The following is a 13737-nucleotide window of genomic DNA, read 5'->3' as shown; positions in this document are numbered from 1 at the left end:
GCAGTGCAGCTGGCCAGGGGTGCGGGCACCGCCAGGGGCTGGTCCTGCCATGGCCATTCCCCACGGGCTCAGAGAGCAGCAGGGAGGCCCAGCACCCGCAGGGATGCCCCTGGCAGCCCAGCCACAGCTTCACCAAACCCAAATTCTGCCAGCAGGCTCCCTACAAAAGATGCTGGCACACGACCCCATTGCTGCTCAGCACTTGAACCTTTCTTGCACCCACAAACACCCCCTGCAGTGTGGGGCAGGGAGCTCAGCTATATGCTCTGCTCCTCACATCAGCACTTCTAAGTAAACCCCAGCTGCCAAAACACAGCTTCTTCAAAGACCCCAGGAGCGAGGCAGGCACACAGCACATGTCCTCACATCAAAAATCTGCCATGGTTCCACGCAGTGCTTTCTGTATGCCAGCAGGCAGACCAAAGCAATAAAATCCAGCGCCGCAGCAGGACTCCCCTCTCCTTTGAGGCTTCTTTCTGGCACAACACAAGCAATCAGAAAGCAAGTGCAACATTCACCTGAGAAGAAGAGGAGTTGTGAACAGCAAATGCACGGCACGTTGCTGAGTCTCCTGGAGTTCATCCCAACCCCTCTGTCCTGCCTCAGCCGGGCACACACCTGGGCTGCCAATATGGGTCACTGCAGTCAGCTACGCACCGTGCTAAAATGACACAGGACCAAGTCACCAAAGTTCTCCATCTTTCTGTCCTCTCCATGCCCTGCAGAAGGGCAGCTCCTGCCCCACATTCTCCCTCATCTGCTGCGGGTTCCTCTCCCTTCTCCATCCCCATCCTGAGTGTTCAGGACAGGCTGTGCTGATGGCAGCACCGCAATTCCTTAGCAAAGCCAACTTGACAGGAAGCAGGCACAGGCACTGTGTGCTGGAGGTCCAGCTGCGTAACTATGGCAACAAGCAATCCAAATAAAATGCCCTTTAAAAAGTGATGTATTGGCTTGTTACTGCAATATAGGGTTACCAGCTGAAACATTTACGGGAACAGCTACAGTAGCGCTCCACTCCCTGAGAACTCTGCCCTTCCTGGAAGAGGGTTACAGCTCACACAGGGTGCCAGAATGGGAGAAAGCTGCAGGCAGCTGGGGATGGGCGGCAAGGAAGGAGATGGTGGTGACCCTGCTGATGCAGTGCAGAAGACAGGGCCGTGGGCAGGCTGGGAGGGCTGCAGCAGCCCCATCCCAATGGCAGGCTACGGCAAGCTCCAAGCGACAGGGAAGAGCCCGTGGGTATCCAGAAGCTATGCGTGGGGCACGTGGCCCCAGCCAGGACCTCAGCAGGGATCCCCAGCCACGTCCATCATTCCCCGCAGCCCTGTGAGCGGCACCAAGCCCTGCGTGCCCAGGTCCCGCCAGCAAGGCTGCCAGCATCCTCAGAGGCACAGCTGCCAAGGGCAGGTCGTGAACAGCTCAGCTCATCTCTGCCTGCAGAGCTCCTTCCAAAGCTCGCAGAGGCCAAAAGCACAGCAGGCAGCAGCCCTCCAGCCTGGGGGTCCCTGGTGCTGCCCCCCACTCATCTCTGCTCCCCGGTGCCACCTCCTCACCCCCACCATCCTGAAGAATCGTCCACACCATCCTTATGCAAAGCGGCTTCTGTTACCACCTGGGGACTGGAGTGCCTGCTTCCTAAACACAAAGCCCCTCCCCAAGACATGTGGAAATACTGCAGAAGGGAATTTATAGAACGTAGAAACTGATTTCACAACTCCACCCCCAGCACAAGGAAAGTCCCATCCCGACCCTGTGACACATGGAGGCAGCAGGCAGAGCTCCTGCAGGGCAGCACCAGGTTCCTACCAGGAAACACCGCATTGCTGCACAGGGCAGAAGCACGGGTCTGTTTGGGGCTGGCTGCACACAGCACAGCAGGCTCAGTGCTCACCCTGCCCAAACACTGTGCATGCTTGCAGCGGAGTTGCTACACTTCCTCTGAAGAAAATTGCTTAATAATCTATATTTAATGCTCACTTAACAACAGGAACCACACCGCCTGCCCCTTCCTTCCCCGCCACAGGGAGCAGGCAGCTCAGCTGGATGGGGCCAAGCAGCCCCAGCACAGGAGGCTCCTGGCAGTGCAGGGGCTAATTCCACACCAACTGCCCTCACCCTGCTGCTTCTCCACAAGGAACACTGCTCACCCCCACACAAGTATCCCTCATCTGGCTACACCAACCGCAGAACCACGGAGGTTGGAAAAGACCTCTCAGATCCTTAAGTCCAACCCCAGCGCCATGCCCACAGACCGTGTCCCCCAGTGCCACATCCCCACAGCTCTGGAGCACTTTGGAGCAGTGCCTCCCACTTCCTGGTAGCTGTGCCAGTGCCGACTGCCCTCTGGATAATAATTTGTTCCTAATATCCAACCTGAAATTTTTCCTAATAAGCAACACCCACACCCAGCCTGTCGATGGCTGGTCTCACAGCGCTCACTGACAACTACAAAGGCTGGAAACCATCAGCTGCTCCCTCGCTGACATGTTTCTTCCAGCTTCTCAAAAAAAAAAAGCATCTGCTTCCCAAACTATCTGCCAGTTACATGAACAATCACTGGGGCACAAGTCCTGCACAGACAGCCCTTCCAACAGCCACAGGCTCAGGTGCTTCAGTGCTGCCCTGCAGCTCTGCAGGAGGAAGAGGCCGGGGAGCCGTTCCAGCCAACCCCACCAGCAGTGCTGCCCCGTGGGGCTCTGGGGGCCATTGGAGCAGCATGAGGCTGCCCTGCAGCTCCCAGCACCCGCAGACCTTCCCTCCACCCAGGGCCTGGCCCAGGACTGCGTGAGCAGAGCAGCATCAGGAGAGCCCACGAGGGACTTCTTGGAACATCTCAGCAGCAGTCGTCCTGGCACAGAGACCCAAACACACCCACTGCAAATAAGCTCACTTCAGAGCTGGTCCTGATCCACGCTGCATCCATGCAGGGCCAGAACCCCAACGCAGGAGCCCCTCCTGGCAGGGCTGGGGCTCACAGCTCTGTGCTCAGGGCAGGACAGCCACAGCCCTGATCCCATGAGAGCTCACAGCCCCAGAGCCCACGCCAGGCCGGGACCCCACACAGCTGTCATCACAATTAGCCATGACTCATTTAATAAACAACCCATCCGCCGGGCGGCTGCGGTTAATCAGTGATTTAGTGTGGGGCTACAGCTGCTGGCAGGTCCTGCCTTTGGTTCACCGCTCAACTCAAAATAAAAACCACAGAGAGAAGAGGGGTCAGTGTGCTAGGGAAGGGACGGTGCACAGAGCCCTGCAGGTACAGCCGTGCTGCCCACCCTCAGCAATGCAGCCAAACCCCTTAAGCCTGGCCAGGAGAGGCTGCACTGCGTTCAAAGCTCAGCGAGCATCCTCTCAGCGACGGCTTTCTGTACTCTGCTTCCTTTAAAAATAGACAGCACATCCTCCTAAGGAAGACCTGACGCCAGGCAATGGGATAAACTGGAACGACAATGGCTGCACGCACAGACAGCACAGAGACCAGGCTTTAATTCACACCCATTGCCTCTGCTGAGTCCTCTGCTCCGAGCAGCCGAGCACACTGTGCTGCTCTGCAGCCCATGCATCATCGTATGCCTCGCTTCACACACTCAGAGTGGATTCATACGGCAAAATGTTTGCCAGGGGGACAGAGAATCCATTGTGGGATGAATGGGACTATTGACTGGGCTCAAATAGCAGATCAGATTTGAGTAACACACTGAAGACATGAATTATTTTCATGGTATTTTAAGAGATAAAAGTTCTGCGCTTCACAAAAAACAAAGTCAGTCTTTGGCAGGCCTGCCCGGCTGCACAGCTACAACTGCTCCCAGTGCCCAGCAGCACAGCACCCTGCCCGTGCCATCCCTCACCCCACATCGCCGATGTCACCGCTGGTTTTGAGAGCGCTGCCAGCCCAGGATGTTTGTGCTGTGCTCTCCAAGACGCCCCATGAAAGGCACTGAAGATCCAAGAGAAATGAAGGCAGGAGGACAGCAGGTCTCCTGGGAATGCTGCTGGTTTCCAGGAAGATGGAGGAGCCTGCCTTTGGAGTGCTGGGGACAGCAGGTGAGCACAGCCACAGCACTGACAGCCCCTGACTGTGGAGGACAAGGTGAGGCCGGGCACCGGAATGCAGCTGTACAAAACTCATTTAGAACAGATCCAGGGAGAGAACAGCCACACGGGACATCAGAGCCACTGAGTTACCAACTACGTGCCCTACTTTGTGCACACAAACCCAGCAAATATCGGGCCCCAGCCCCCACAGTGGGACAGCAGGGGCTACAGCTGGGTTTAGCAGCCCCGGGAGATGTCACCTACATCCACCCTCACTGACCTTCATTAACAGCAGGGAGAACTGCAAATCACACGGCACGCAGGGACAGCACAGCACGACCGCCGCGCAGGGCAGCCCTGCACCGCTCCGTGCAGCCACAGATGAAGCCCAAAGGTGGCACTGAGCCTGCACTGGGCGCCGTGCAGAGCTCGGCCTCAGGAGCACCCTGCAGCTCGGTTCACACACAACGTGAGGCACCTCTTCCTTTCATTCACGTTGGACCTGCTGCTCTTCCATTTCCGTCCGATCTGAGGAAGCCGATCATTAATCAGAGCCCTCTTCCTTCTGCCCCGTGTGTTTGCCTTGTTCCTGAATTCCAACCGGCCCCAACCACTCGCTGATCCCGGCACTGCCAAGCTCGCCAGCTTCCAGGCACGGCTCTCATGTAGCTCACATCCTTCCTGCTCAGCTTTTCTCACCATTTACCCATGCAATTCCTATCACAGCAAACCCCCAGCAGCACCTCCATGAACAGATCCCGCCGCACGCAGCCGAGGAGCTGTGGGCTGCACACCAGCCCCACGGGGACACCGGCGCATCAGGCATGGACTGCGGGCATGCAGGGGATTAATCCTCCATTTAACCCTCCGTTAGAAATCCTCAACAAGCAGCCAGCAGAGCTTCCAAAAGCAAACGGCACCAAACCGACAGCTGAGGGCAGGCATGGCATGGCTCAGCACTGCCCCTGTGCTGAACGGCTTATTCATGGGGTGAAGCACCAAGGGCTGCACAAGCACATCCTGCTTCCCACAGAAGGGCCCAGCATGCTGCAGCACCCAGAAAGAGAAGGGGCGTGAGGCCAACACTGCAGTGGACACCGTTGGGCCAAACAGCCCCAGGATAGGAAGCAAAGCAGCATTTCTAGGCCTGCCCTGCAGTGTCCAAGCTGCCTATGCTGTGATCGGCTCCCCAGGGCAGTGCTTCGTGGCAGCATCCTGCTGCTCCCACCATGCACACCCAGACAGGGATCCCAATGCCATCTGAAACATGGGGGTCTGCAGGGTACCCCCAGCTCCTTCTGCCCGCCCTGGTGAACACAGTGGGGGGAAAAAAAAAACAACCAAATCTCTCCACTTCCCTGTCCAGCTTCCACGTCTGGCACTTCTCCCCGTGTTTATTTTTGTTCACATCCTGGTGTTGTTTTATGGCAGCCCTTCCCCCAGCCCCTTCCTAACCTGTAATCTCACCAGTAAGTAACTGCTGGCGTCTGGCAGCTGGCGTGCTGCTGGGCTGAGCCCAGGCCCTGAGCATGGGCATGGAGACAGGTGGGAGCAGGTGAGGGATTGGAACAAAAGTAACTGGAAATGTTGGATACACTCCCTGAACAGGAGGAATACAGCAAGACAGCAAACCTGGTGACAGCTCAAGTGCCTGGAGAATTCAGGGAAGTGGCAATGAAATGGAAAACCACTGCCCTGAACGCTGCCAGAAATGCCAGGGCATGTTGCTAACAGGTTCAGAGCACCAACAGGGCTGGGAAAAGGCATCCGAGAGCAGCGCTGCTGCACGGAGAGCAACGCGGACAAATAGGGAAACAGCTATCATGTCATTCCTGTTTGCTATTTGCAAGCCTGAAGCTATGACAGACATTCCAGGCTCGTGCCGGGCAGTGAGGATTCCAAGAGTTGCATCCCCTGCCTGCAGGACACCATGCTCCAAGCCCTCCCCATCATATCCCCATGCTGTGCCATGAGCACCGCAGCAGCCGAGCTGCTGTTCATTCCTCCCCTGAACCCCCTCTGTTTCTCTCTTCGTAAAACCTGGAAGAATAACTCATAGAACCCAGTGCAGGTTACTTGACCCTCACTGATGTAATAATTCATTGGCTGGAGCCTGGAATCACATTTCATTAAAATAAAATGCTCTGCCTGAGACAGTTAATCAATTTACAGGACACTAATCCAAAAGAAATTTGCTCCTGACCATGTTAATAACCATTAGGAGCACAGACGGGCAGCGGGGCAGCCCGAGCACAGTGCTGGCAGCACCTCAGCACGCGGGGACCGTCCCTGTCACAGCCCCCGACCAGACACCATGTGTGGGAGCAGATTACCACAGGCACTAGCCACGCATTTGGATTAGTTTGTTATTAAATCTAATTTGTTAATAGCCGGCCTGGCAGGGAGCCTGCTCGACTCCTCAGGAGGCAGGTGCCAAAGCATCGGGGTGCCTTTGGGCAGGGGGTTGGAACAGCAGAGCTGCTCCAAATCCCAGCTCAGAGAGGAGCGAAAGCCAGGCAGCCACCAGCAGGGACCGAGGAGCCCTCACTGCTGGGGCAGGGGCTGCATCCCAGCACAGCGCGGGGTCAGCAGCCCCACAGCAGCCTCCCCTTCCTCCCAGGAAGCTCACGGAAATCCTTTCGCCTCCGGTGCTTCTTCACCAAAGAGCAGGAAAAAATCCCACCATGCGCTCACGGAAACGTCCCTGACGAATGAGTCAATTGTTCCTACTTCTACAGAAGAAAAAAAAACCTAAAAAAATACACAAAGTACCAGCAGAGGCACAGGCATGATGGGCAGCCCAGGATAGAGCTCCAGGACACGGCATAAGCCCAGGTCCCACAGCACCCTGATGCCATCACAGCGCAGAGGTGACCGGGAACCCAGTGACACACGGCCACCAGCACCAGGGCAGGGCCCTCCAGCCCCCAGATTCTGCAAGAAACAGAAAGAGCCACACTCTGCCCAGCCCCGCTGGGCACACGGGCCGATGCTGCTGCCGGCTGCAGAGGAAGAGCAGGGCAATCCCAGGGAGCAGCTCTGTTTTGCAATGTGTTATTTTTTGTAAAACATCGCTAAGCAACCAGCATCCGACGAGGGCACCATTCTGCATGACGGCGGTTCAACTACAGCAAAGCAGCAAAGGGAAACCATTATTTTTTCAAGTACTCCTGAACAGGCACACCCAGGTCACTCCACAGTTGCACACTTTGCACGGACTCCCTTACGCTTCCCCATGAGGTCCCACAGCTGCCAGCAGGGAACAAGGCCACGCGCAGCACGGCAGCCCCGTGCCATCAGCTGCATCACTGTGCCCACTGATGACAGCAGAGCCCGCGGCTCCCCTGCAGTGACCACGGGGAGCAGTGCCTGCAGCACCAGAGCTCCCACCCCTGGAAAAAAGTTTGTATTTTCCAGCAGTTTTATGAGCTATTTATTGCCTGCCTGTAGATAAACAGTGTGTATCTTTTCAAAAGAGATTCCTCACTGCTGCAGCCCGGAACAAAGGCAGCATTTTTGTCTTTAGGACAAACACGGAGCCGTCAGGGCAGCTCATCGTGTCCCCACCACTGGCAGGTCCCCAGCAGACAGGGACAGCACAGCCACCAAACCACGGCTGGGGCCACCACCGCCTCCCCTCCAGCTGCAAGAAAACGCCGCCTTTCCAACAACCGGGAAAAAGAAACAGCAAGGAGATTAAAATCAGCAAAGAGACCACAGCAAAGGGTGTGCATGTGAGCTGACGGAGCGCTGCCGCCTGCCAGCCTGCGACAAACGCCGCGTGCCCAAATGCTACGAGCACAGAGGAAGCGGCATCTGCGGCATCTGCGGCCCCTTCCTGAGCACCGCCGGCCGCAGCACGTGTGCTGCAGGAACCATATGGTTCGGGGGCTTGTGTGCTTCGCATAAACCCCGGCGAGGAGCAAGCTTGGCATTAACACAGACAGCATCCCTTCCCTGCACTGCACCGCAGTCAGCGCCCTGCTGAGCATCCCAGCGCTGGATTCCCTGCCCTGCGGAGCCCACGCATGTGGCACTGTGACCTGCAGCCATGTGGGCATGGGCATCACCCAGCCTGCAGGGAAACGCAGAGCTCTGCTCCTCCGCACACCCTGGGACCATTTGGGCTGCACAGACCCGAGGAGCACGTGCCTGCTGCAGGCACCACAGAGAGCCACGGAGCTCCGGCACAGAGCAATTAACGCAAACAGGTGGAAATGCCTTTACAGCATGAAGGGAATGTGCCAGGAAAACGGGGAAAAACAGGCACAGTGGCTGCACTGACAGCTCCTCACATGCTCGGAGGAAAGGGGAGATGATGATTCACGCGGAGCAGCAGTGAGGCGAACAAGCTGTGCGGAGCTCAGAACAAACTCCCCCCGCTTTCTCTCCACTCCCCACCCACAATGGGTCACGCTAAATCTATTCATCACGCTGCACATGAAACCAGCTCGTTTGGTTGTGCTTCAAACCAACACATCAAGGAAAAAAAAAAAGTAGAAACATAAGCAGCGATGAATACCTGGCACAGCACAGCCTCCTGCGGGGCGAGCTGCTGGCAGTGCCAAAGGGAAGCAGGAGTGCTGCCCAAAGGGCTCAGAACCAGAAGCACAGCTCAGGACCTGGCACATCACCTCTGCTGTACCTTGAACAGGCGGGCTGCTCTGAGCGTTCCTGTTGGCTCAGGATAGGCAGCAATGGGGCATGGTGTGAACCAAGCACGGGTCTGGCAAGGCAGCAGCTCTGCACTGAGCCCAGCTTGGGGCTGAGGAGGAGCAAACCAGGATTTTGGGCTGCCCATGAAGGAGCAGAGGGGCACACGGTCACCTCTCCACCTTCACAGGGAGGACCCCAAAAAGCACAGCTCTGCTCACCCATGTGCTGCAGCCTGGCAGGACGCCCCCAGCCAGGAGACAAGACCTGATGACACCAGGTGATGGACTGCTCCAGGCAGGCAGCAGGCACTGGCACTGTGCCGGCCTTATCTCACCACACCGGGCGATGTGGCACAGGGAGGAGCCGTGGGGCAGGAGAGCACAGGGCTGCGTGCCAAAGCCCCAGCACCGCCATGGAAACAGCATTTCCTTGCACGCAATTCAGCGTCGGTACGGGCTGACACCCCCAGCCCAGCCCACTGCCCCCAGCACACCGGGAATGCAGTGCCCTGCGCTGCAGGAGCGGAGATCAGCTGCAGCAGGGCACCCACAGCCCTGCAGAACTGCCACTGGGCACGGCTGCACACCATGCCAGGAGCACGAGCAGGACCTGGTGCTGCAGGAAGGACACGACATCACACCCCATACCCTCCTCTTGGATCCAGCCACACGCAGCTTGCATTTCCCCCCCAAAATACAACAAGCACTTTCCTGAGCAAGGACAGCAGCTCAACCCCTCACATCACCACACCGCTGCATTGCAACACACGAATCCAGGTTCAGAGCTCTACAAGAGCAAAAGCTCTATCAGGGAGCTGCATCCCAGGGCAATTTAAGTAATGAATTCACAAATTCAAACTCTGCTGCCTGTCCAGACCCTAATGCTCAGCAGCCTCTTCCTCTGGTGCAAAGTCCCAGTGCAGCAGCAGCACCTCTGGTACCTACAGCAGGACGGGGCACAGGGAGGACCTGGGGTGCCTACAGGGCAGACCAACGAGCCCTGTGCCAGGAGGGGCCAATGGTGCCCAAGCAGAGGACACTGCCCCTGGACCACAACGTGTGAATGAGTGAATGCAGCACCTGGCAGCAGGAAGGCTGTGTCCAAGCGCTCCTTCTCAGCATCAGTCAGCAGCTGCAGACTTTCTGCTGCCCGAATGCTTTTCAGAAAGAGGCTGTGACACACGGGTTGGTGCCCAGCCCTGCAGAGCTGACAGCAGCTGCACAGCAATTCCTCCAAAACTCACAGCAGAGACCTCAGCAGCAGCAAGCACCTCCAGAGCAGGGCACGTTCCTGCTGCTCACCTCCAGCAGGGAGGCAGAGGAGGAGCCTTCAAGTTGTACTGAAAGTGAAGCAAAGTATTATTAGCTGTCCTACATCTCATTTGAATAAAATTCAAGGCAAGCTGCTAAGTATGTGGCTACACGAGCCACGCAGGTCATGCAAAAGAGGCAAAGGAGCTCCGGCCCCAAACTGCCAACCACAGGCTGCTGCCACACCAAGTGCTCCTCACAGCCCTCAGAGAGGACAGGGAGGTGGAAAATCCACCCTGACATGGCTGAGCCCTGAGGCTGGGGCCAGCTGCAAAGCTGCACCTTTGCTACAGGAATGAAGCAGAAAAATCAGAAGCAATTCATCTGGAAAAAAGAACGAACAAAGTCCCACGTTTCACAGCTCAGATCAGTGCAGGATACCCCCATGGACACAAGCTGGGTGCTCTGACATTGGAATTCCATGCAGTGAGATGGGACAGGGCTCACCACGGGGCTGCTGAAGGTTGGGGAGCTGGAACAGATGCACTCTCAATGTGTGGATGTCTTATTAATACAGAGAACATAACCCTGGGTGCCTGCTAAGGATGCCCTGCTGCTCTGAACAGCATCACTTAGGGCAAACACATGGGACATCACACGGGCTGCAGGCAGCACAAACCCCAGCAGAGCAGGAATCTATGGCACTGCCAGAGAAAGATCCAGAGAAGGCAGTCAGATTTCAGAAGCACGAGATACCACCACCTGCTGCAATTACAGCGCTAAAATAGGAATTGAGTGAATAATGGAGCTGGAGCATCAGACGGGCACGGAGGATAAAAGCAGCCATGCAGCATGAAGCTCTCATGCTAAGCCCCAGTCCCACCTGAACACTGGGCAGGACAGAGCCAGGACCCCCCATCAGGGCACAGCCAGAGCTGACCCAACCCAACCCCAGCACCAAGCCCACAGGGTTCATTTTCAGTATCCAGAAAGCACGGTGCTCCTTTTCCTTCAAAACTGAGTCTGCAAGAGGTGAAGCTGTCTCCTGGTAATGAATGCATCTCCAGTCATTACGGCTTCCACCATGCTGGAAAGGTCAGGGTTGAAGCCCTGCATCTCAGCCTCTCCTCCCTCCAGCCCGTATGCAGGGCTTGGGTTGGTACAGCTTCCTCCACAGAGGAGTAGGGCAAAAGGGATGAAAGCCATCAGAGCAGCGGTTTGGGTTTCTTCCCCCCACGTTCAGCACAAGGCCTTTTGCTCAGGCAACACCCAGGGTGCAAAGTCTTCACCCAGGCGTACACCTCCAGCAGCACGATTTGGAACTGGGCTCACGGAGTCTGACACATTTCCTTATTCCCAGAATAAGCCCTGCTTGTACCAAATGAAATTAATTGTTTGGGTTGAACAATGGCAGAAAGTTTCACTTTTGCTTCCAGGCGGAGCTGCAGCCATAGGCACAACCCTGGGCACAGCACAGCAGCCATGCAGCAGAACACACACTGAGCACCCGATGGAGGCTGCTGAGAGACAAACCACAGCCACACACCTCTGCACACACTGCACACAACAGATGGGCAAAGCTCTCCCATGATGATGAAGATGAGAGGGGAAATCACAACTACCTTGTTTTGTTAAGCTGTGTGGCAGCTGTGGAAAAGTCCCTGTGCACAGCAGGGCCCCTGGTGCACACACTCAGGGAAGAGCACGGGGCGCTTTGCACCAAGCTCCCATTTGCTAAATGCTGCTGAGCAGAAGCAGGGAGCAGCACAAGACAGGGCACCACGGAGCCACACGCAGCCCTGGCTGGAGCCTGGGTGCACAGAGCCCTGCAGCAGCGGCAGCCCTGCTCCCCCTGTCACAGCCATCACTCGGCGAGGACAGAGCTGACACCTCCATCCCACCACCAAGCATCCGGATCTGCAAGGCCACCAGAAATCCCAAGGCTCACAGGGACGTGCAGGCGGCACAGCAGGACCAGTCGGGTGCCTTCAAATCACCGCCTGGGAGAGAGAGGAGCAGACAGAATGAGGCGGCCAGGCACAGGGCTGCCACCCTCACCCACTGCCCCAGAGCACAGGGAGGTGACAGCCCTCGTCACCATGGGACACGGCCCCTGCAGGGGACACTGCAGGGGGCACAAAGTGTCAGCAGCGTGGGCACCGCAGCGCCCGTGATGGAGAACAGCAGAACAAGTTCAGCGCACGATGCTCTGAGTGCATTATTCATGTCCCACTTCAGGTCTCTGCGTTTGCAAAACTTTCTGAATAATTGATGGCTGGTGCACGAGGGAGGACGAGGGACGCGCTGCACTGAAAACCAGGTCACCTCCATGCTGGGGCACACAGAAGGGAGACAATGGGAGCGGGGCAGATCTGCACTGAGAAGAGCGGTATTTATCTGCACTCACAGCCACACACACCCAGAGCTGCTCAGACATCACAGGGCATTTTGAAAGAGCAGTCCTACAAGCCAACCTTATTTCAGCCTTCTGGATTGTCGTTTATTGTAGTGAAGCCACAAAACCTACACATCAGCACCGCCTTTACCCTCACGCAGGGCACACGCACAGCAACCAGAGAGAGCAGCTCCACAAAACCCACAGGAAAGGTCTGATACCAGCACACAGCAGCGGGGCCGATGCTGAACCAACAGCTGGAGCACGGCTGCACCCCGCAGCGCCGCACCCCTCGCACCCAGCACCCATCTCAAAACAAAGAGGATGTGAAATGTTCGGCAGAAAGCGCAAGAGGAAGGAAAACACGAGTGTACGTCGCCAAGACTTCAAGCAATTTCGGTTCCGCGCCGCCGCCCTGAGCTGGGGGCCCCGGGTGCACAGCCTGTAACCCACACACGGCACGGACATGTGGACGGACGCGGTGACGGAGGTGGGAGCAGCACTTGGCAGCCAGGTGGGCAGCGCCGCTGCAGCCGTGTGCCACACAGCCCTACCCAGCACACCCCGTGCACAGTGGGATCCCCTCCCACCTCAGACAACCACGAAACAACACGGCCCACCTGGCCCACCTGTTCCGCACCGCAGCTTGTGGCAGATCCCCAGATCCACACCTGCAGCACATCAGACAGCCTGATTGGGACCCACGCATTTATCCCTTAAACGCGTTTCCAGCCAAGAGTACCCCAATTTGTACAGGAACGACACGAACGCTGCAGGCACGGCCACCACCGCGCCCCAGCCCCGCAGAACAACGCGTGCCCCAGCGGGCGCCTGGTCCCGTCCCACCCGACCCGCTGCCGGGGGACGCCCCGGTCACCCCAGCGACCCTACGCGGGATCCCCCCGGGGCACCCGCAGAGCCCCCTGCATCCTAGCGCGGGCATCGCGGCGTCACTGGGACGCGGCGCGGGAACGCTGCGGGTGCCGGGGCCGCCCCGTGCCGCAGCGGTGAGCGCGGGGCCGGGCCGGGCCAGGTGGGCTGCGGGAACCTGGGCGGCGCGGGGGAGGCGGGAAAGGCCCGGCCCGGCCGCCCCCCGCCCCGCACTTACTCTTGAGGGCGACGATGAGCGACTTCCCGTCCTTGATGAGCTCCTTGATGAACTTGTTGGTCTTCTCCAGCTCGGCCTCGTGCGAGCGGAGCCGCTCCCGGAACTGCGGGCTGTCCAGGCAGCACTCGCTGAATTCCAGCGCCGGCAGCCCCATGCCGCCCGCCGCCGCACCGCGAAGAATTAACAAAAAAATTAAAATATATATTTTTTCCTTTTTTTGGACGAGAAGCGCTCTCCCGCCTCTCAGGGAGCCGCCGCCGCCGCGGGGCGCGCCCCAGAGCGGG

At 57.6% G+C, this 13737-nt stretch overlaps 1 protein-coding gene across 2 annotated transcripts in view; it reads right to left on the bottom strand.

The window, feature by feature from the left end:
- Nucleotides 1-13705, bottom strand: part of ARHGAP26 (Rho GTPase activating protein 26) — a 98954-nt gene extending 85249 nt beyond the window's left edge. Inside the window, exon 1 of one of the 2 annotated variants that reach the window (XM_042826680.1) lies at nt 13454-13705. In XM_042826680.1, coding sequence (XP_042682614.1) covers nt 13454-13607 — 154 coding nt within the window. In that variant the 5' untranslated portion in view covers nt 13608-13705. The remainder of the gene's footprint in view (nt 1-13453) is intronic. The other variant, XM_042826679.1, reaches the window with a different exon arrangement.
- Nucleotides 13706-13737: the final 32 nt, after the last annotated feature.

This window comes from Centrocercus urophasianus, unplaced genomic scaffold (genome assembly GCF_019232065.1).
Source record: "Centrocercus urophasianus isolate 14NV4802_14NV808 unplaced genomic scaffold, USGS_Curo_1.0 seq_26, whole genome shotgun sequence".
In the NCBI taxonomy this organism is placed as follows: domain Eukaryota; kingdom Metazoa; phylum Chordata; class Aves; order Galliformes; family Phasianidae; genus Centrocercus; species Centrocercus urophasianus.
The sequence above is the reverse complement of the archived record's forward strand: the minus strand, read 5'-3'. Positions and strand labels throughout refer to the sequence as shown.